Genomic DNA, 22,783 nt, shown 5'->3' on the forward strand with positions numbered 1-22,783 from the left:
AATGAGTGTGTTGTTCCCGGTTGTTATTGCTGCAGAAGCTTGACGGTGTAATCAGTGATGTCATTCTTACTCAGCAGTCTCGGCCCTGTCCATGGCTCGACATCACATCTTCCCTGTTAGGAACGTGGTCTCGGTTAAATTTAGTATCTTGACGGCGTGTACAAAGTACGCTAGTCAATAATCCATAAGAACTGGAACGATATCGGATCGATGCTGGTTAGATGGTTATGTACGTGCTGTTCGTGCGGATTATGAAATCGATTAATCCGAAAAGTCTGCCTATAGATAGGAAAATAGACCCTGTTGACGCTGTTTGAGCGAAGGAAACTGATCGCTAGCCACCGCTATGCAAGAAATCAAGCATGCATGCATTCTGGAGCTCTGCGAGCCTGCCAGCAGACCGGATTCACCACTCCCGCCGGGAGATAAGGACACAACAGAGAGCTGTAAATAATTGACAATTTAGCAATGAATGAACAATTCGATCTATAGGATATTCAAGTCAAGTCATAAGTCATCAAGTCATAAGATGCTGTGATCATTTCCCGCCACTTGTTAGAGATGCGAGTGCTTTGTACCCGCTTCAATCAACAACGCGTCCGCTTGTCTTGCCGGGCATTGTCTTGGATGGTCAGGGGCCAGGCCCGGGGTCAAGACAAGAAAGCTATTACGCCCGCTGGCTGAAGGCAAATGCCCTTGAATGCGAGCCAATAGATCGTCGATCACGACCCATCTGCTCCCCTTCATAGCTTCCTGGGCTGCTTCCGCCGCTTCTGCTCCCTTCACTCGTCGACATGTCGCTCTCGTCTGCGTAGCGGGAATGCCTCCCCTTGCCAATGGCCACGGGAATCCCCTGGACGACGCCACCGTGGTCGTGACCAGCTGGGTACTTGCCGTCATTGACGGAAAAGTTGCGACAAATGAGGTATGCGCGCATGGCTGCGTTTTCGCGGGCTAGGGTCTCGGAAGCGCAAACGACATCTGTCTGGTACTCGCGATTGTTGACGCGGACAATGCAAGTGTACCCGGTAGCGCTGGCGTAGGATTCGTAGAGCGGCTCTGGCCAGTGACGGCGTCGGCAGAGACCTGTAAACATGGTTATTGGACACTGAACGTCGGACGTTATTTTAGGCGACGAATTCCCCGGCTTTGGGACACCAATGACAGCAGTTCCCCACAGCTCAACAAATCATATAAAGAATAGATAAGATGGCACTGTCTAGTATATTTTTGTAACCAAACATGGACCTGCAGTGAGTGTATGTTGCCAGCATCCGCAAACGCATGAGGCGCAGGATCTCACGAGGCCCGATCAGGGTAAGACTGACAGCAAGAGACCTTGAACAAGAATAGAAAGACTACATACTTGCAAGGTAGAGAACATAGTACATCTTGACGACAAGTAGGTGCCCAATGAATAGCGTGGTGTACGACGATATTGGGTCAGTATTCGCTGCCTTGACTTCCTGGATACTGCACGAGATCCTGGTAACAGCCCAAGGGGCAATTGAGACAAGCCCTATATTGACGGGTGTTTGTTTGGTGCCCAATGGCCACGTTTCTCTGCAACAATCAAGGTCCGCGACAGGGGAGACGAGTCGAAAAAGCTTAGAATGACAAGTTGAGGCAACGAGAAGGGAATCCACAAGGGATTGAAGCTAGTAGCCCTAGGGAGACAGCAGCATGCCCTGCACTTGCGGGAGATGAGATAAAAAGAAAACGTAGGCGACAGCCATCATGTTAGTTAGGTATAATCAGCTCAAATAAACCAGGTGGGGTCCATAAAGCAGCGTCAGAGAAAGAGAGATAGAAAATATCAAAGGCAAAAAGGTAAATGGAAAAATAATAAGAAACATTTAAACGGTTCAGAAGCAGCGGCTTCCAACCGTTGCAGAGGTTTTCTCCACCAAGTCGGCGGACAGAAGACGTGGAAGGGGAGGATTCAATGGTCCAACGCGGTCCTAAAGTTCCCTAGCTTCAATCGTCTCGCTTTCCTCCTGTTTGGAAATTGAAACTGTGATGTGCTGGCATGGCTTGTAGCCAGTGATTCAGCATGAAAGATCAGGATGTACTGACCCATCTGCCACGGTGTAATTCGCCGCTGATCTAGGCGGCGAAGATTGACATGGTGCTCAGGATTCCGGACCAAATCGGCCGTCTCGACCTTAGAGGACTTCTGCAGCACGAGTGCCGGTTTTCTGGGTCCAACCTGTCCTAGACTAAGCATCCTTGACAGTTTCTTTTTTTTCCTCTGGACGCTTCGAGGAGGTACAGTCAGGCCCCGCAGAGAAAATTAAAACAATAAATCAATCCTGACATTAGACGTTGGCAGTCAAGACTCAAGAAAGATGTGCATGGAAAGACATTAATTAGGAATAGTCCTCCAGGGTCCGCTAATGCAGACAATGATAATTCATGATGAGTGGTAGCTCATGTCGCGCAGAGAAGCTCTGAAATCCCCGGATGGGGTACATGACTGTCCGGAGGCGATTGGGAGGGAACTGCATGGAGGCAAAATCATAAGGATTCAGAACAATATTCATTGTAATCCTTGATTTGTTGTAATCATGCAATGTGCACTAATTGCGCGCTTTGGCATTTGATTAATGCTGCTAAGAGACGATCATGCTCTGCGTTGGCTCGGCTCGTAAACCGAGTGTCGCTTCCTGCTGAGGCCTGATTCCTTTGTGAGCGATTGAACGTGTGGAATAGGCGCCGATTGTTGTATTGTGAATGACCCGAAATCCAACTCCAGCGGAAAGTATATCGACAAGGCCGTGTATAATTCCCGGTTCGACCATGATTTGGCGCTCCGCTAGGTATCGACGACTATTCTGGGTGGGACGATAGGCTGGCAGTAAAATCCCGAAAAAGTCCTGGACTGCTCAGCCGCGGGTCAAGAGCAGAAGATTGGCCCCGGCTATGCCTCGTTATTATCGATGTTGACGCCGGCGGGCAGGCATCGGATGCAATGATGAGTTGGCAGTTTCGCTTGCTTCGCGCGGCGGGGGACCCCATGCCACTTTCTTGACACGAGGTGAAAAGGAGAAAGACTTAAAACCTTGCAGCCGCATTAGTATGATCCTTTCTATTGATCACAGATATCTCCGGGGAATTCCAGTTCACCGTCAGCGGGCGCCAACCTGTGCTTGGATCAGCCTCGATTCCCCTTTCGCCGTCGGGATGGGCGGCTTGCAGCAGATTGCAGTGCCCGGTGTCTGTGCATGGTGTGAGTCTGCTTCCTGTTGACAAATTAATCTCGCGGCGTCGAGATTACGACGTGAATCGAAGCGCGTCGGTTTTTGACTGTCAACCCCTCCTTTTGTTTAAGGCTTTCCTCCGATTTGATGAGCGTGCGCTTACTCGCGATGAAACAGAGCAGCTTATTATGCATTAACTTCGGATTTGTGATGACAGACAGCGTTGTCGGCGTTGCTCCAGAGGGCATGTGAGAAGAAGGCCGAACTCAAGTCGGAGAGAAGGGGAATGTCTTGGAAAAAGAAAAGAAGCCTGAGACCCCTGGTTGGTGTAAAGATTGAGTGGCCGGCTCGCCAGACTCCCGGTTCGCCATCTGTAACTCGAAACTAGAGCTACCGGTCATGCATCTATATTTTATTTCTCAGAAGAAAGGCCTTAAATAGGGGGTTAGATCTATTGCTCTGCTATAAATCCTGTCGCCTCAGCTCGAGTAGGTGCTGAGGTCATGTTCGAGTTAGGAAGCCTGCATGTCAGAAGACTTGGAGCCTTGAATCCTACTATGGCGGGTTTCTGTACACGGAGGGCTAAGATGCGGTACTATCAATCATGGTTTTGGTGATCCATTTTTCAAAATAAAAACCTCCTTCACCATTTGTACGCCGCTATTCTCTGGCGTTCCCCAAAGGCTTCTGTGCACACCAAATACGCATGCTTTCTGCGGCTTCATGAGGAATAACATATAAAGGATGAAACGCCTTCAAGCGGTCTTTTTCGTCGAAGACATTGATGTCGGATATCTTGTCATCCGAGTCTCGAGCAGGCCTGTATTTCCATGAGAATGCCGACGAAAACTGTCCGTCGAGAACAGCGCTTGAGTTGGTGTGGTAATGGTAATGCTGAACGGAGCTTAGACCCGTGAGAGTGTAGCAGGTATGATATGAATCAGGGTGCCTTTTTGCAGAATTAGTACAGCGAGTATAACAAGATTCGACGTGACTTACTTTCCGGGCTTATCGCGAAGTCCTCCATTCTTCGACTGACAGCATCCAAGGATATACCTTGTCAGTCCCTCGCGGCTGTAGAGATTGCGAACAGCAGACTGAGGGCTTGCAGCATCCTGAGTTCCATCCAGCGCAGATTGGATTAAAGGCCAACAGCTCCCAACCCAGTGACTATAGCATCCATCAACCAGCTTATTGGTTCTTCCTGCGAATCCGCCTTCCGGTGCGTATTGTCGAGCTGAGAGCCAAGATAGAAGCAACTGGACGTCCATGCACCTGTTGTCATTAGTAATCACCACTGAGACATGAATCATTATCTCACTTTGGGATGGTCACTTCAGGTTCGCCAAGGATGCATAGACATGCCAATGCACAGAATGCGTATGCGCCATGCGCCTCTGAGCCTGGACTCCCAGAAATCCCACCTTCGAATGTTTGACCTAAAGTGCCTATTGTTAGTTGTGTTCAATAGTCAAGCGAATTAATGAAACCTACATCGCGATAGGTATTCCAAGAGTCCGTCGGTAAATGTTTCTAAACCATACTCTCGTGCTTTGGCCTCAGGGGGCAAAGTAAGTGGCAAGTTTAGAAGCGAGATGATCACCATTGCGCAGTATGCGCCTCTGATTATGCATTAGGCTCTGGGATACAAGGAGATATAAGAGGCAGAATTACCGCACGTCTTCTTCCCCACCCTCGAAGACCGTAATGCCGCCATCTGGCTGCTTGAGCGTTCCAAGCCATTTCCACCTGTTTTCCATCAGAAAATATGATACTCCCAAGGTCAGGTATCTTACATCGCTTGGCGATCAATAAGGTTCAACGCCTCTTCGCCGCCAACCATGGCTAGAGAAAGCACTGCGGCATAACTTGATGCACAATGCGATATTTGGCCATGACCTCCTCCAAACCCACCTGTGGGATTTTGCATGGGTATAATTGTAGAGATTGCACTAGGGAAAAAAGATCTTAGAGGAAGATTGGTTCCAGGAGAAAGCGTTGGACAAGCCCGTATGACAAGGGTGATGCCTGCAAGCAAGCGCAGGATTGTAATTCAAACTGAGCGGTTGCTTACCGATCACGGTGTCTACTCAAATCTTCTCCGAGAAGGCTCAAGGCAGCCAGCGCCCAGTATATCATCCAGGGCCGGCTAGCATCCATTGCAACAAACCCTGGAGGGTAGTCCTCTAAAGAATCGTACAAATAGCCGATGTGCTCATCTCGCATGAGGGCAGGCACACCATGGCGATTCAGAGGGCCCTTTTGACTGCTGTGAGAGCCCGCGAGAAAGATTAGACACTTGCTGACAGTCTCGGTTTGGAGCTCGGTTGTTTCCGTGATGAGCGTATCGCGGATCACAGGCAGCTCTTGAAAAACCGCCGGTATTGCCGCATGACTTGAAGCTGAAGCCATTTTGACACTTCGTTTTGACGGTTGTTGATGCGAAGCAGACAATAGAGACTGACTGCTATTCGTGGGTAGATCGGCTTGGGCTCTTTGAAGCTGAAGCCTCTCTACCTGGGTCGTGTAGCTGGTTGATGAGAATCGAACCTTTCGACGCTTGCTTCCCGTCGCAGCAATGACAGGCATGGACTTGCAGAGGAAGTGGATGTATACGACGTAGACAGTGCTGATTTAATTGTGCGTTCAGGAAGCACCTGGATTGGTAGTATTGTCTCTTCCGATTGTTGTCTCCAGGTTGACAATCGTTGGAGCGAGCATTGTTCTTTGCCGCTGACCAAATCATCCACTGCCCCTCGGCCCAGAAGCGGGAACCAGCCGAGGGCGCAAAACTAACACAACTCAGACTGGTCGCATGCCAGTAGGAAAGGCACTGTTAAAGAATACATTGATATAGCATGCTCACTAGTCGGAATGTTCTTAATGCCAGAGTAGTAGGCTGACTGTCGGATTTCGGCGACGATGACTGGTCCTCCTCACGGTCAACCAGTCGAGGTCCCGTGACTCTCTTTCTGCCCGAGCTAACCTGGAAAGGATCCGCGCGAGGATTCCCGCCGAGGTTCTCTGAGTCTGGCCGGATCGGATATGTCTGACGTTCCATCTTCCAGCCCCATTCACAATGATCACAGACATTCCCCTCTTTTCAGGCTGAATCGCTATTCGTATTACTATTCGCCACTCCCCAGCGTCTAGAGTCCAGACTAAGGCTTGGAGGAAGAGGCTGAGGTCTCTTCAAAGTTCAATTAATGGTCTCGACTCTTAGCAGCCGCTCGCTGGTCGAGGAACAATATACTTTTCTGTCTCACTTGGATGTTGATAATGCCAAAGTGAATACCAAGCTCGGCAGACTTTACGATGTCGCGAAAAGCCAACGTGAGGGCTGGGATGGCTTGCATAACCCAGTCCAAATTTAAAGTTATTAGTCGTACGCTTATTGTTGCTAATTGCGAAGCGTAGGTAACTCCAGCTACCCAAAGCAGTCAGCGACATTGCCTCTGCTTTGATCTCGCATCAGCTCGCTGCTGATAACATCCCGCAGTACGGAGTATCTAGTCTACCTCCCTGTATCCAAGTCACAAGGGAGGAAACAGACCAAACGCGTTGGACAGAATGTGAGATGGCCTGCAGCCGCGGAGGTGCTGTCTGGCGAGTCAGGATCAAAAGATTCCACCATGCTCAGAGTCAGCAACTCGATTCGCCAAACTTCATGGTGGGGATTCCCCAGGCTCAAGCGGCTGCAGAACACAAATCTTGCCTGTACTCAGCTTGCCTGGCATGCCTGCTCGAGCCTCTTGTTCCTTTGAGATGGTTCGTAAAGACATGGCCGCCTCCGGAGAAGCTTCCTGGTAAACTTTTGTCCTTGCAGCTCGATCGAGAAGGGATATATGACCTATCAGTCAACTCTGCCGTGTCTCAAACTGAATGAGGCCACTTGGTCCTTACACGTCCAAGACTTCTTCGAGAACAAAGGTCATACGGGCGGCGCTAAGGATATCAAGGGCAACCCACGAACAAAGAGCGGCTTTTGTCGAGATCAAATACATATAGAAAGAGGGCTTCCTCAGTATTTCAGTGCGTCATGGTTGCATTGAGAAGTCACAAACTGCGGAAAGAATTTTTGACAGTAAGCCCGGCAGGCTTTATCTCCTTAATCATTATCATGATCATCATCACCGGCTGTCTGTCATCTTATCACATTTATCTGTCTTCGAATCGCGCCAGTCAATAGAACCAGAGTAGCAGGTTATCCGGGTATATAACAATGTTGTACAGTAGCGCGCGAATGAAGAATAGAGCTAGCGCAGCGTCAGCCGCCTTGCTAGCAACGAGGGCTACGCCGCGATGATTGAGTACGGACACTGATTGAGGTATTGATTATCATTGGCGGCAACTGGCGAGATAAACGTTAAATAAGTCTGAGCTGTATCTCGAGCATGCAGGGTACATGACTCCGACACAACCACTCCGTACTGTGCGCTACGTAGTGACGGAGAGGAGAGATGGGGGTTTCTACATACATACTTCGCTAAACAGATAAAATAGAGAATGTTCCTTGAGATAGCGAGTCCTCGCGCAGGTGCCAGGTAGATAAATTTACTCCGAGCAGCCCTGTCACAGCTGCTTGTCAAGTTGTCATAGGCCATGGCCGCACGGTGCTTACAACAACCTTGTGCTCACTGCTTCATTATTGTCAGCGGGGTCAGTCCGAGCCAGGCTTTTTCGCCTCCAAACTCCAAAGCTATTGCCACGTCCAGTGGATCGGCGGATTCGGCGCCGTCCTCAAGACCTCAACAGATCTGAGGTGATGATTTTCCACTGATCTTCCTCTCCCGAGAGCGCGTCCCATGTCTCGTCCCGGCCGGTCCGCACGGTGCCATGGAACTCTTTGTTGACCCAAGCTCTTCTTCAGGCCATCTAGTTGAGTCTCGATTCTCCGAGTCTCTCAAATGATGGATCATGCAATGGGACATTACAAACTAAGAAAGTGTGCCATTAGTATCACGCAGGAGAGAAACCACTTTCGTCGGCCTGAAGAAGAGGAAGGCCCGTACCGTGGACCCTGTGGGCATTGTTAGCTCACCAGACGGAGTAAGCTACTCTATATTGAGCATATTGACCAATTTCTCAGTCGTAGCGCCGCGGGTGTCGGCACTCGGATTGATACTCGAGTCAAGATCGATGATGATAATCATGGGACTGGCTTCTTGACGCCTTAGTGGCCTATCATCGCCTCAATCCTGCTGGAGGTCAAAGACTAAACTGCAACAGGCAGCCTTGGTGCGAGTTTGGACCAACTCCAGCCAACAAAAGCGCCACGAGCGTGGCATTAGCAGCCGTGCGCCGTCTTACTCGAAGGCCAAGCAGGGCCCCCCACTTCGACAGCGATAACTCCTTCCCAGGATCCCCTAGCGTATCTCCGGCTCACGCACCTCCCTCTTCACCGCTGCTTTGCTCCCCACCGCTTCTGCCCGCCATGGTCTCATCCTATCGCTGTGCCTCTTCTTCTCTCTCACGCCCCCGGATTCTGGGCTTTCTGCTCACCCGAGAGAGCCTTTTCCCTGAGGCTTCGTGGTCATCTTCCATCCTGCTCCCATTCTCTTTTGTACGACCCATCATCTTTCGACGACCTCTTCTCTGATTTCGGCCGCTGTTGTCTCTATCGTTAGATATAGACTATTGAGACGATGTCTAATGTTGATTTAACCGGTGACGGTTTTATCGGGCTTGATTATGACTCGAGGAACTACATTCACGCTCAGTCGTGGCCAGTGGCGGTGGACCAGCGGACAGACGCTTCTCGAGATATCTCACCCTTACAAACCAGCGGTCACTCCTTCGACCAGACGGTAGCCCAGGACCCAAATCTCATCGTTGACTGGCAATTCCAACATCTACAACCCCACCTTCAATATCCTCAAGATGAGGCCGCTGCCGCTCCCCAGTTCACTACCGCAAGCTATGGCATGACTATCCACTCCTCCCCCATCGATATGATGTCGGGGCCTCACATGACTGGCAACCTGCTAGACGGTTCTTATCTACCTCTCGCTGCGCCCGTCGACATGGTCTCATATCCATACCAAGATCTCCAGGCAGATCTTCTTGGATTCCAACCTCACGGCCTTCCCGACATGTCCTCATATGCAGCAGCTCAGAATATGGTTGGAAGCAGTTCACCGACGGACACGTACCTCGAGGTTCGATCGCTCACTAGTTCTAGCAGTGACAACGGTTGGAGTATGGTCGAACCACGTCATTCGCATGAGTTTTCTTTCCCAGACCAGGTCTTTATCAACCCAACACAGACCCTCCATGACAGAAGTCTCTCTGAGTCCTCGTACTCGACTTCTTACGGCAGCTTTGTCGAGGTTTCGAACCCGGTCAACTCGCCCTGCTCGGAAACCAACTTTGAGTCAACTTTCAACAGTCCTGTTAACCGACGAATTTCGTATGACCACACTTCTCATGGTTCGCAATCGCCCACCGCGATCAGTCCCGCTGCCATTGTTCGACCCATCCAAGTGCCTTCAAAGAAGGACACCTCTCCCGCACGCTCCTCAGCCGCCTCATCTTCTCCGCCGAGCAGAAAGCAGTCTCGCAAAAGTCCGATGGCCGCAAAGACTGCAGAAACCAAGGTTCGCAAGCAGTCGCACGGTAAGTCTGAACCCGGCGAGAAGAAGGTGGGCAAACGGAAGGGTCCTCTTAGACCCGATCAGCGAAAGCAGGCCAGTGAGATCCGGAAGCTGCGGGCTTGTCTGCGTTGCAAGTTCCTCAAGAAGACTGTGAGTTTCTTGTACACTCAAAAATCACATCGCCATATCACTAATCAAAACTAGTGCGACAAGGGTGAGCCATGCGCTGGATGCCAGCCCTCACATGCAAGGTTATGGCAGGTTCCCTGCACTCGTATTGACATCAAGGAGATTGGTTACTTTATGAAGGACTGGAAAGCGGACTATGAGCGACACATCACCCTTGGATTCTCCGTTGGCAATATCAAGGGTTTCTCGGACCAGGAGAGGACTCTCTTCATCACTCACGGCTATGGACAAGTTCTTCCAATCAATGCGCGTGAAGTATACGTGCATAACGAACAGTGCTTCAGTATCGATTGGGTGGAGGGAATGAATCGTGAGCCTAGCCAGTACGAAGTCGAGACTGCCAAATTGTCCGCCGGCATGGAAGGTGTCTCGCACGCCATGTTGTCCGACTATCTGGATCGTCATATCGACGGCAACGGTACTTTTGAAAAATTCGTCGACGATTACTTCGAGGGCACCCCATTCCTGACGCAGATGCTCAAAACGGCGTTCCGGTATTACTTCCGCACAAAGATGCCCGTGATCCGCAAGGCGTTGAAGCTTATTCTTGCCTACAACCTGACGCTGCATGTCACAATGGTGGAAGGTCTGGGTGAAGAAGAAGGCTTCTTGGGCAAGATTGATGATCCCAGCTCGAAGTTCAAGGGCAAGACAGTAGCCCCCGTCATGATCAATTTCCAAATCAAATGCGCTTTAGCCAACATGTGGCGTGAGCTCCAAAAAGATGTTCTGGAGGAACTCTCCAGTCTCTATTCCAGTGTGTACAGTGGCGAGAAATTAAAGAACTGGCCTACTATTTTCATGTTGGCGTCAATTCTTCTGGGCGTATGGGAGGAAATGCAGTTTGACTGCCACTACCGCACTCCAGTAAGTTCATACGCTTGTATTACGCAACTCTTTTTGCTAATGTACTTGATCAGGACGCTGCTGCTGTGGAGAAATTCTGCACCGATATGGAGACTACTCCAGTTGGAGTCATTGTCGGTCTGTTCCAGGCAATCTCTCAGAAGCTGCCTTCATTCTCCGAATGGGAAACATCCAAGCATCATCATCTGCTGCACTCGAATCCCGATGTTTGCGCCACTATGACTGAAGTCCGCCAGCACGTTGAGAAATTCGGTAAGAATCCAAATTCCTCCTACTCATTGAATGACCCGTACTGATCATCCACAGAGAGCTACCTTCGTGGCCGCTCAGCCTCGAAATTCAACAGGAACGACTTTGACTGCCTCTCCAACAAATTCGTCTCCAGACTTGTCATTCGTGCGAACTAGACTGAACTTCTACGGCCGGCAACTAAACGATACGAAAAGTCCGATGAGATATGCCAGCATTTATGATTATGAGACTTGCAGTGATGCTATTAGCAGCTCTTACTCTGTCCAGTTACATTTGATTGTCTCGGTCGCTCCTCAACTATCTATTTCCTTTTTCTCTTTTGGGAACCGGTATATCCCTTATTGTCTCGCAAGTTCAGCCTGAAGCACCTGTTTGATCATTTATTGAAACTACGCTCTTTTTGCCTCTTCATTGATGCGCTTTCTCGCATAGTACTTACAGCAGCGATGATGAGAATCACGATGTTACGATATTGTACGGCCACGAAAATGTTCGACGGCAAATCATGGCGGCAACTGAGTTGTCGAGTCTTGCTGGAGGCTAGTTCTCGCTTCATGACGCCGATTGCCTGCATTTGTGTACTTAATCTTTTGCTTTCTGATTCTTGTGTTAAGTATTGGATGTTGGTGGCTCTGAACAGGGGAAACCTCGAGGGAAGAGCCGGTGGGTGTTTTACAGTACCAAGAGAAGCGCTCTCGCTGGGTTTTCACTCTCAGGATCTTGATTAGTATATTTTTGCTGAAACTCGAACGATGATATCCCATTGAACTCCAGCCTCGTTGATTTTTCATGTAGCTCGACTAAATAAATATACACAAGGAGCTCCCGACATCTGGCCAGATGATATCGGCTGCCAAACTTGATCTTGCGGCATATGTAAATGACCCCCCTTGCATTTCTTGCGCAGTGATGCACTCCCCATTGCATACATAATAGCCACGTGTACAGTGCTACAAACCCGACTTCAAGTACTCCTTCCCTGTTGTCTCAACTGCAACTTTACCAAGGAGTCGAGATAGGAAAGCGGGGGAACCGCATGCGACGATCACCTGATCCCCATAATAAAGGGCGCTAGTCCGTAAGCGCCTCACTATCTCCAAACGGAGCCCGTGTCCACTCTGCCCGATAAGGAGACAACACACGTCATTTACTGATAGAGGATGGGGAACAATCATCATGTTTTAGAAACAATGTCGCAGGCCTGCCATGGATCGCAACCTCTTCTTCAAACTTGTCTCAAGGATGGCATGGATACGGGAGTAAGAAACAGCGGGTTGGACTGACGGTTTGCTATGGTGCTATGGTGGCGTCGGTGGCGTGCCGGGCGTGCTCCCAGACTCGTAGACGAGCTAGCCTGCTTATGCCAACCCAACACCAGCTTGACATCAATACGGACATTATATGAGGTGAGGGTCAGAGTTTTCGGCCTGATCCAGATTGACGGAAGTCCACGCCGAGCATTTGTCTTGCTGGCTCCGGAATATTGATAGCGCTGGGAACGGGAACAGACGCCGGCGGCTAGTGGCAGTGCTCTTGAGTCATCGTTGGCTGGAATCTTGTCAGCCTAAGATACGACTAGATCCGATACTTTGTAGTCTGGTAGGACCAGAAATCGAGTGAATAGCCTTGCGCTTGCCCCTCGGCGATCACGGCCGAATTAATGGGGATCGGCTAGACCGGAGCCTGGGGTAGACACAGTGACCGCAGAAGGCAATGGAACGGAATGTGCTCGTAGGCGCCAGAACCAAAGAGCGCAAAGAAACGGCCGGGTGCCTGCTGCAAAGAACAAACTGTCTTAATAATGAATGCGCCTGGGAGTCCGGCATTCGTGGCTTGACATCACGTTATTGTCTGCGAGCACTGACCGACTGACTAAGTTGCTTCGCCTCCCCTCATCTCTCTCCCTCGGAAGGTACTTAAACCTCTCCTCCTTCCCCCTCTCTCGTGACCGCTTCCTTCCACTTACACCTCTCTTCCTTAGACGTCTCTGTCGCCTCTCTCTCTCCCCACCCATCTTCGACATTATTCTTCTCTCTTCCGCTTCAACTGCAACTCATCAATCTACGTCTTATCGTCGACATCATGCAGATCTTCGTCAAGACCCGTAAGTATCCTGTTGCGTACCACCTATGTAACACCGAGCGAGTCTACTAACACTCTCATCTCTGCAGTAACCGGCAAGACCATCACTCTAGAGGTCGAGTCCAGTGACACCATCGATAACGTCAAGACCAAGATCCAAGACAAGGAGGGCATTCCTCCTGACCAGCAGCGCCTGATCTTCGCGGGCAAGCAGCTTGAAGACGGCCGTACCCTTTCCGACTACAACATTCAAAAGGAATCGACTCTTCACCTTGTACTCCGACTCCGCGGTGGAATGCAGATCTGTAAGTTGCCTTCCAACTTTCGCCACCTCTTTGGCCACTTGCTAATGACTCGGCAGTCGTCAAGACCCTTACTGGCAAGACCATTACCCTCGAGGTTGAGTCTAGCGATACTATCGACAATGTGAAGACCAAGATCCAGGACAAAGAAGGCATTCCTCCTGACCAGCAGCGCTTGATCTTTGCCGGCAAGCAGCTTGAGGACGGCCGTACTTTGTCTGACTACAACATCCAGAAGGAATCTACCCTTCATCTTGTTCTCCGCCTTCGTGGTGGTATGCAGATCTTCGTCAAGACTCTTACTGGAAAGACCATCACCCTGGAGGTGGAATCCTCCGATACGATTGACAATGTGAAAACAAAGATCCAGGACAAGGAGGGTATTCCTCCAGACCAGCAACGTCTTATTTTCGCTGGAAAGCAACTCGAGGATGGGCGCACGCTTTCTGATTACAACATCCAGAAAGAATCCACACTACACCTTGTCCTTCGTCTTCGTGGTGGTATGCAGATCTTTGTCAAGACGCTCACTGGAAAGACGATCACATTGGAAGTTGAGAGCTCCGATACAATCGACAATGTCAAGACAAAGATTCAGGATAAGGAGGGTATCCCCCCTGACCAGCAGCGTCTCATCTTTGCTGGTAAACAGCTAGAGGATGGCCGCACGCTCTCTGACTACAACATCCAGAAGGAGAGTACGCTCCACCTGGTCCTCCGTCTCCGTGGCGGCAACTAATGACGCTCCTTCATTCGAATTTTACGGCTCATCTACGGGTTGACCTGCGCGGCGTTGGATGGGTTTCTTCTTCACGTTAATCTGGGCATGCCTTCTTATACCTTCTTTGTTACCTCCACGTCACCTTGACGGTGTTACGATAGTTCTATCCTTTATCTACTGAGCGAAACGCATAGACTGTTTCTCTGACCTTGGACTTTCCGGCCGTAGTGTACTTGAGCTCTCTACATCTCTGTCTCTTAAAACGCTATTCGACGCAATTGGTATATTGTAAAGTAATCTGTTCTGTTCCCCCATGGTGTGCGATTTTGTAGCTTCTGATATCATTGACTCTTGCCACTGAAACTCACGTGACGGCAGCTATGGCGTGGAGAATCTATGCTGCACCTTTTCCGACCCTGGGTGAATGAATGGGTGGTGAAGAAACATACAAACACTAGCAGCATGCGCAATCGGCCGGGATGCCCTCTTACTTCTATCATCTTGCGATTGAACTTTTTTCACGCCCTCAGTCCGACCTGAATAGCTTTACCAAAAACCCGTCATTGACGACATCATTATCCTTCGAATCTGCATGCGAAGCTCTTCTCCCTTTTCAAAAGCAATCTGCAAGCCTCTCGAAGCGAAGCTCTCGCAGTCAACTACATAGGAAACATCGATGTGAATCCCCGGGCTTTCCAACTGAGTTCCATAACCACCCCGCACCGAGCACTACTAGTTCCTCTCCGTGCGTACCGCCCTATACGAAGACTCCCGCAAGCACATCCCATTTCGAGAACGACTTGCGGCTGGATAAAGTGTCCATCGAGTGCATCGACATGATTCTCTCGTCTAGAAGCAACCCGGTCACGACGGGAATTGGAACCGATATCCTAGGTGGTCTCCGCACAAAGGGCCAGTACACGCCGCTCGATCAGAAGACGTCGGATAGCATTTGGGGGATTGTACATCTATATCGCGATGCGCATGAAACACCGTTTCTGGGCGCAGACGAATACCCGGCTGAGCTGAAGGGGTCTTCTGCCGCGGCTGCGAGGCGGTCGTATGCCGATAATACTGAATATGGCGTGAGCAGTGGTAGTGTCGAGCGGACCAGCGGCTTAGGTTCAGACTCAAGTTCGACTTTACAACCGGATGAAGAGTGCACGACATTGTGTGTGCTCGCCGTACCGTCTTATATGTCTGCTTCTGACTTGCTGGGATTTGTGGGCGAGGCGACTATGGACGATGTCAGTCATTTCCGCATGATACGAACAGCGCGGGCGAATCGATATATGGTTTTGATGAAGTTCAGGAATGGGAAGAAGGCTGGGGAATGGCAGAGAGAGTGGAATGGTAAGGTTTTTAACAGTATGGAGGTATGTTTGCCTGCTTTATCTCTATATCATGATCTTGATACTGACTGTTGGCTATAGCCTGAGACATGCCATGTTGTGTTTGTCAAGACTGTTGAGATTCAAAGTGTCGATCCGGATGTCCAGGGCTCGATATCGCCAAAACAGCAAGTGGCGTTACCCACGACATCCGCCCAGCGGCCCAGTGTCTCATCCACATCCCAGCCCAGCAGTATAGGCTCAGCAACGCTCTCAACAAAGCCTCTGGCTCCTCCAACGCCGTCGCTGATCGAGCTACCCACATGCCCCGTTTGCCTTGAACGGATGGATGAAACCACCGGCTTGCTCACCATCATATGCCAGCATGTCTTCCACTGCACCTGTCTCCAAAAGTGGAAGGGCAGCGGCTGCCCCGTATGTCGCTACACACAAGACGACTTCCGCAAGACAAGCCAAAGCCTCCCGTTCGACGACGAAAACGTTGAATGCAGCGTTTGCCACTCCGACGTCAACCTTTGGGTCTGCCTCATCTGCGGTAATGTCGGCTGTGGCCGGTACGACAGCGCCCATGCCTTTGCTCATTACAGCCAGACCTCGCACGCCTTTGCCATGGACCTTTCCACCCAGCGCGTGTGGGACTACGTTGGAGATGCCTACGTGCACCGCATCATCCAGAGCAAAACAGATGGCAAGCTTGTCGAGCTCCCTGCAGCAGACAACAGCGCCCTCGACCCACCCGATTGGACCGACGCTGTGCCACGCGAGAAATTAGAAAACATGAGCGTCGAATACACACACCTTTTAACCAGCCAACTCGAAAGCCAACGCGCCTACTTCGAAGGCATCCTTGAGCGCGCCGTCGACAAAGCCTCCCAGGCCAGCGCGGCCGCCTCTTCCGCGCAAGAAGCTGCCGACACAGCAACAGCCACCCTTCGTAGCCTCGAAACGCAACATGTTAAACTCGCTTCTGAAACAATACCCGTCCTTGAGCGCGACAAGTCCCGGGCCGAAAAACGGGCGGAGAAATTCGAGGCCATGGCGAGGAAGATGGAGCGCGAATGGCGTGAGGAAAAGGCGATGAATGAGAGTCTTATGGCGCGCATCGAGCACCTCACTAGCGAGGTCGAGTTACTCAAGGCGAGTAACATTGACCTGGCGGAACAGAACCGGGACTTGACTTTCTTCATTAGTGGGTCGGAAAAGTTGAAGGATCAGGGAGATGAAGTCGTCCAGGGGACTGTTAGTGTACCTGATCCGCCCTGTGGTTCGAAGAAGAAGGGGAAGGGGAAAAGGAAGTGACATTATCTCGTCTGGAATTTTCTAGGATAGTAACAGGTAGTTAGACTCATACCCAAGGAACGATTCCAGATTTTCCCTATTATACACGTAGATATATATATGTTACAGTCTGATCCTCGCAGATCATCCTACACACCCCTCCTGATGGCCCAAAAGTAATTACCCCAACTCTCTGACCCAGGTACAAACTTCCACCCAAGCCCGGGGAAGTACACCACACCCGCGCACTTCCATCTCATCCCATCGAGTGCTTCACTCCCACTCCTCATTACCGAGTTCCTCTCCAAGTCCACACTCCGCATCAACCCCTCGCTCGCCCAGCTTTCCAACTCATCCGGGTTGACAAACTTCTTCCACTCGTGCGTCCCCTTCGGCACGACACCGATCGGCCACGGCGCCTCGGCGATAACCTGGTTTACAAGCCAGGAAGGAAACGTCCGCGCAATTGTTGAGCCGACCAGCCACCCACCGGGTTTGAGGAGACGAAGACAGTCTGTAAGAAAGGTGAGAGGGGAGATATGTGCGTTTGTATCAATGTGTTCAATGACCTCGAAGAGAGTAATCATGTCGAAGCCGTCTTTCCTTCTGACGCCAGCCCCGGCTCCGATTGCGGCCGCCGGGTCTGAGGGTTGATTCGTGTTCGGTGATGAAGCGATGACGTCCTCCAGCGTACAGTTCACATATTTGAACCTCCCGTCGTTCAAATGCGCTGAGACCTTGGGGTCCTTGCGGGCGTGGTCGCGCGCAATCTGGATGAGTGTCGTTGTGGGATCGATGGCTGTTATTGACGCGGCGCGGGTGACTGTTTCTGATTTGGACTCTGTTGACCCTGGGAGTGGGATAGTCCGCGCGAGAGATTCGGCGAAGATGCCGCCGCCGCAGCCGACGTCAAGGTAGTGTAGTGTGTTCGGCGGGCTTCCGGGTTGTTTCGCGGGGGATTCTGGAGAGCCTTCGGCGAGGCAGGAGGCGATGAATTCGTGGCGGAGAGGGTTCATAAGGTGGAGGACTCGTGATGGGCCCATCGGATCCCACCAGGAGCTAGCGAGTGAGGAGAAGTGGGAGACTTCGGAGGCGGAGACGGAGGAGCTGGCGGAGGTGGTGGTTGAGTGGGAGCGGCGGGATAGAGGGCGGAGGAGAAGGGAGATGGAGCGCATGCTTGGTCTGGCGGGTGTCATGGCCATCTTTGTGTGCTGGAGAGGCCCAGCTCCAAGCTATATATGTATCGAATATGTAGTGTTTCGGTGAGTGCCGCGGTGGATGGCTATCGCAATGCGGAGATCTAGCGCTGGTTAGAGACGTAAACAAACGATGAGCTCCAACATGCCTATATCTGTAGAGATCTTACCATGGCAATTGAACGACTTCATATGCTATTCAACTCTTCAAGGCGTCGATACTCTGTTCACCGGGTATGGCGATGTTGGTGGAGAGAAAAACAAGGCGCGGAACAAACACGCCAAGACTTTGGATAGATGGTCAAGGCTGTCCAAGACGATCCAGTTTGCATCAATCTCAGTGCAGTAGTAATGCAATAACAATGTGGATCATACGGTTGAACATGTCATGCATCACGCAAGAAATTATCACAACCAAGCAGGGGTCAACAGGGATCCATTCCGATCACCAGAGGCACAAGTACCGAGATGAAACAAGGGCACTGTATCAGAAGCTCGGTCCTCGCTCAGATTAACTGGCGTCCAGACCGTTTCATCTCCAGACCCAAAACTCTATCGCCTAGTTCGCAAATGAGCTAGGATGCTCGGACCTCACCTTCCTCTGCTGGATCATGAGCCTCGAGCTTGTCTTGCTGGTCAATATAGCACGAGACAGGAGACAGGAGGCTATGGGCGGCCTGCCGAATTTATGAGTGCCTGAAGGATCGACATTTATTTGAAGCTTATGAAGACACTTTGCGCTCTATTTTTCTTTACTACTACAAAGAACACTAGCATCTACTAAGTATACAGCTGCACGGCATGTCTGACTCCAAAACTGATGGCTGTGACTTCAATACCCCGGCCCCGCCTAAGATATCCGCATGGGACATCTGCTGGACCTTGATCACGCTGGTGGTATATGCGCCCTTGTCGGTGCTCACATCGTTATGCCACCCAGGTCAGACATGGGGAGACATGAAGGAGCAAATCAGCCATGATCTTGTCCTATGGTGCGTACTCTGGCCCTAACTTGGTTGGATACGGTAAGCTAACCCCTCAGTTTCGGCCGTCGCCTGCCAGTACCCGTTATTCAGCGCGCAAGTGAGAAGACTGGGGCCATTATCAGAAAGTCTTTACGCTACACCGGTGCCCCGTTCCACGTGGCAGAGAAGGTGCAAAAGCCTGACTTCTCGGGATACTGGGTGTACCGTGACAAGTCAATCAAATCTCGCCCTCAAGATGCAGACCTCGTCCTTTTCCACCTCCACGGTGGAGGCTATGTAATGGGCCATCCGCTTGACAATGCGCCTGAACTACTCCTCATCGCAGAGACACTGTCGCAACGCAGTCATACGGTGGCCGTGTTCTCTCTAGAGTACTCGCTTGTACCAACCGCGCGGTTGCCGACACAGCTTACTCAAACCACCGCTGCATATACCTGGCTCATAAGCGAACTACGCATAAATCCATCCAAACTATACCTCATTGGAGAATCAGCTGGTGGCCATTTGATCCTCTCTCTTCTTACAACGCTGTACGAAAGATCTGTAGATCAGAATCCGCTTGCCCTTCCAAAGCCAGCGGCGGCTTTCTTGATCAGTCCTTGGGTAAACCTAAACCCATGCGGAGCCGACGCACGAGCACGACATCAAGGTCTGGACCCCCGCAGCGCGGCATTCAAACACGTACTCGAGCGTTTCTCCAACCTAGTTCTGCATGGAGCACCTCCCGAATACCTAAAGCTACACGGCAGTTTTGCGCACCGGGCGCCAGGACGCGGCTCGTGGAAGTACATTCTACCCCCAACCACGTGGGTCTCCGCGGGCACCGCAGAGCCTTTGTTCCGCTTCGACATTGAAGAGTTTGTAGCGGCTTCACGACGCGACGGGGCCGATGTGAGGTTCGAGCTCGCGGATGGAAGAGTACATGTTTGGCAGTCCGTTGAGGCCCGGGATCAGGAAGGAAAGTTTCTGGCGTTGGCGCCGGGAACAGACGATGCCCGGTTGATGCCAGGGTATCGACATATTGCAGAGCTGATAGTTGGTTGCTTAGAGGATCGAGCGTAAACTGCCGTGCCAACAAACAAGTGCAAGATCCCTTCAGCCACCATCCACCTCTCTAGATCAGGCTCCCAGCCACATCGCTGTTAGGCAGGTGCGATCGCCCTGCCTCGGGTTGCTGCTTTCCAAGATTGCGGACCCGGGCTTCATCGCGTCTTCCTAGTATTGTGTATGCCTCCTCAGCGAGGCAAATGCGAGTGGCTTCGGCTGTTCGTTCCACCCCGAAGCAGCCTTTATCGGAATCGGGACCTGCTGGAATTGTGATGCACGTGTTCGATCGCTAGGGCAGCGCGATAGAGAGCCCGAAAGCCGCCCGGTTTCCAGAATCTTTCCAATTTTGCTCCAACTAGTCAGCCTTATCCAAGATAATGGGATATAGATTCATAGGACGGATGGGGCCAAATGCACAGTCCCATTACGTAGCTATGACTCTATTCATTGTCGGGAGATCAGTTTCTTCACCGAGATAGAGTTATGGCGCTGGGTCGCAATCTAAAAGCAGCGCAAGGAGCATGTACGGGGTACCTCCTCGGATTCGCTTTCTCCGTGCCCATCTACTTCCTCCGTGCCCACCCTGAAGTCAGGGTACCAAAAGTCCGGAACGCATATTCACGGTACTTTGCAGGGTCACACGGTTCACGACTCCACGGACGTTGACCGTTCTGAGAGAAATAGTAGTAGTAGTAGTACGGACTCCGGAGGACGCCCACATCGTACGATCCACTTGCCCCTAGGGAGTGGACACTAATACAAAGGGCCGGAGGTAGATCCCATTCTTCGCGTCTTCTAGAAGCATTCTACTTTCGGTGTGCAGCGGTGTTTCTTTTTTTGTCCTACGCTAGTGGCATTAGACCTGGGCTGTTATGGGGCGTGTACGTAAGTAGCACGGGGAGAGCTAGGCTAGGTGCGCTAATCTACACCGTTGAATTGATGACCCGATGGTGATCATCATTCCGACTTTTGCATGGCCGGATCGACGCCGGGAGTCTGTGAATCCGTGTACGGACGGAGGATATCTAACTGTCTGAGTCTCCCTCGTGGCGGGTCTGCATAATGTATGACGAAGGGTTGGAGAGGGCGAGATAAAGGGTGTTAGTTGTTTGGGTCTGGACGTTCGCAGACTGTTTCAAGATGCTTGGTATGAACTCCAAGGTGAGGGTGTGACAAGAAAAATACATCGCTTATGGGTCTCGTCGACTTCGTGGTACCTATGTTTTGCAGGTAGGATTTGTCTTGTGGTAGATAGAGTAGCAAAGCTTTACATACGGGTCCGTGGGAGAGGCATCGTCGCGATCTTCCGCCATCTTGTTTCAAAGCGCCCCCAAATGTACCAGAGTTGCTGGTATAACGGTACGCAGGGCGATGTATTTAGTACCTTGATGCCAAGTAGTACCCAGGTAGATCAGTTTGTACGCTCAATGAGCCAATAAGCTCGTGGTAGGGTTACGTAGAACAGCGTCCAGGCGAAAGTGGGCGACGGCTGAGTCTTGACGAGTGATCATCGCTGGTTCGACTTGGGATATGCTTGCAAGAACAAGCCAGTGAGTGAACAGACCGAGTGAACTGGAGTTGAGGAGGGTATGCACATGATTGTGGAACGGTCCTAGTCCAGATCGGTTAATGAAAGGCTTCGAGAAGTTCCATGGCAGAAAACCATTCGAACCTGGGGTGGTCACGGTGTGACTGCCATCTTCAGATCTGCGCTGAGTGTAGACTACGGGGTGTCATTCATGCTGATTCACAGACGGTGCTGATGAGGATACACGGTGCAGGCGGCACAAGTAGTGCTCTTTGCCTCATCGCCTAGTCATCAGCCACGATCGAGACCCCTGAGGTTCTCTTTCCGGTTCCAGCATCATTGCACCGCTAAGATTAGTGGATCTGATGTTATTATTATTAATGCTCCTTCGTTGGGTGAGCTAAACTGCTGTTCCGTGCTCCGTAAAATTATGCGGCAATGCCTGGATTCTGGAACGGCTGAGCCGGAGCGAAACTGGGCCTCACGGTCTAACCTGAAATGCCAAATGTGTGGGCCGTGGGGCAGATCCTTGAACCACCGATTCGCTTCATCACGGGCCTCTGCAGTGCAGAGGGAGTTTCCTGTTGCCGGACGCTGCATGGCTTCAGAAGAAGCAACCTAAGAAAAGGGGGGGAGCGCAAGGTCGTGAAAAGCCGCAGTTGCAGCCTGTAAACCCGGGTCAGACAACATCCCACGGACTTGTGCTTGCTGTTGTGACACGAGCGTGGCCATCCTCGTTGGACAGATAGGCTCCTCTCGCCCAATTGCCGCCCTAACAACGGCTGGGGCCGGAGTGGCTCAGGCTTTCCACGAGTCGTCGGTGGACTTGCTTTTTCTTTCTAGAAGCTCTGTAGAAGGAAGTGGGCTTGGTTAGCGCGCTGTACGAGTCCGCTTAGTGACCTTAGCGTGGATGGCATTTTCCCACGTCAGGAAACTGGAAACAGCAGGCTCCCCCGATTCCGATCCTTTTCTTCGAGCAGCGAACGACAGGCTGTCGCACATTTGCGAGTCGGCGAGTCGCAGGCTCACGTCCTTTCATCATCTTCCACTAGCAGGAATAGTGGACGGACTAAGGCTTGGGTGAGGCAAGGATAGCTCCTGTCTGATCAAGTAGCAACGCCCGTGAGGTGCAAGATCCACTCTCGTTCGTACCCCCTGAAGGTCTGACGTAGGTAGCGATGATGCCCTTC

At 51.2% G+C, this 22,783-nt stretch overlaps 7 protein-coding genes across 7 annotated transcripts; 4 read left to right on the plus strand and 3 right to left on the minus strand.

The window, feature by feature from the left end:
- Window positions 1-667: 667 nt before the first annotated feature.
- DSM5745_04619 (uncharacterized protein) lies at window positions 668-1,096 on the minus strand (the record flags this gene model as incomplete). The annotated part of the gene is made up of 1 exon (XM_026746635.1): window positions 668-1,096. The coding sequence occupies one exon, from the start codon at window positions 1,094-1,096 to the stop codon at window positions 668-670; it is 429 nt and encodes a 142-aa protein (XP_026604115.1).
- Window positions 1,097-3,860: 2,764 nt separating this feature from the next.
- On the minus strand, window positions 3,861-5,612 carry DSM5745_04620 (CAAX farnesyltransferase subunit beta RAM1; the record flags this gene model as incomplete). The annotated part of the gene is made up of 7 exons (XM_026746636.1): window positions 3,861-4,149; window positions 4,200-4,475; window positions 4,522-4,639; window positions 4,695-4,822; window positions 4,875-4,949; window positions 4,997-5,152; window positions 5,275-5,612. 7 exons carry the CDS (start codon window positions 5,610-5,612, stop codon window positions 3,861-3,863), a joined length of 1,380 nt encoding a protein of 459 aa, XP_026604116.1.
- Window positions 5,613-8,845: 3,233 nt separating this feature from the next.
- On the plus strand, window positions 8,846-11,256 carry DSM5745_04621 (Zn(II)2Cys6 transcription factor domain-containing protein; the record flags this gene model as incomplete). The annotated part of the gene is made up of 4 exons (XM_026746637.1): window positions 8,846-9,943; window positions 9,998-10,849; window positions 10,903-11,101; window positions 11,156-11,256. The coding sequence occupies 4 exons, from the start codon at window positions 8,846-8,848 to the stop codon at window positions 11,254-11,256; spliced, it is 2,250 nt and encodes a 749-aa protein (XP_026604117.1).
- A 1,927-nt stretch (window positions 11,257-13,183) lies between these two features.
- DSM5745_04622 (ubiquitin family protein) lies at window positions 13,184-14,224 on the plus strand (the record flags this gene model as incomplete). Its single annotated transcript, XM_026746638.1, has 3 exons — window positions 13,184-13,205; window positions 13,273-13,488; window positions 13,545-14,224. 3 exons carry the CDS (start codon window positions 13,184-13,186, stop codon window positions 14,222-14,224), a joined length of 918 nt encoding a protein of 305 aa, XP_026604118.1.
- An 818-nt stretch (window positions 14,225-15,042) lies between these two features.
- On the plus strand, window positions 15,043-16,857 carry DSM5745_04623 (putative RING and UBP finger domain protein; the record flags this gene model as incomplete). The annotated part of the gene is made up of 2 exons (XM_026746639.1): window positions 15,043-15,582; window positions 15,640-16,857. The coding sequence occupies 2 exons, from the start codon at window positions 15,043-15,045 to the stop codon at window positions 16,855-16,857; spliced, it is 1,758 nt and encodes a 585-aa protein (XP_026604119.1).
- A 128-nt stretch (window positions 16,858-16,985) lies between these two features.
- On the minus strand, window positions 16,986-18,038 carry DSM5745_04624 (3-demethylubiquinone-9 3-methyltransferase; the record flags this gene model as incomplete). Its single annotated transcript, XM_026746640.1, has 1 exon — window positions 16,986-18,038. One exon carries the CDS (start codon window positions 18,036-18,038, stop codon window positions 16,986-16,988), a length of 1,053 nt encoding a protein of 350 aa, XP_026604120.1.
- Window positions 18,039-18,833: 795 nt separating this feature from the next.
- On the plus strand, window positions 18,834-20,080 carry DSM5745_04625 (alpha/beta hydrolase; the record flags this gene model as incomplete). The annotated part of the gene is made up of 2 exons (XM_026746641.1): window positions 18,834-19,024; window positions 19,075-20,080. 2 exons carry the CDS (start codon window positions 18,834-18,836, stop codon window positions 20,078-20,080), a joined length of 1,197 nt encoding a protein of 398 aa, XP_026604121.1.
- Between the last annotated feature and the right edge of the window lie 2,703 nt (window positions 20,081-22,783).

This window comes from Aspergillus mulundensis (assembly GCF_003369625.1).
Source record: "Aspergillus mulundensis strain DSM 5745 chromosome Unknown scaffold_4, whole genome shotgun sequence".
In the NCBI taxonomy this organism is placed as follows: Eukaryota; Fungi; Ascomycota; class Eurotiomycetes; order Eurotiales; family Aspergillaceae; genus Aspergillus; species Aspergillus mulundensis.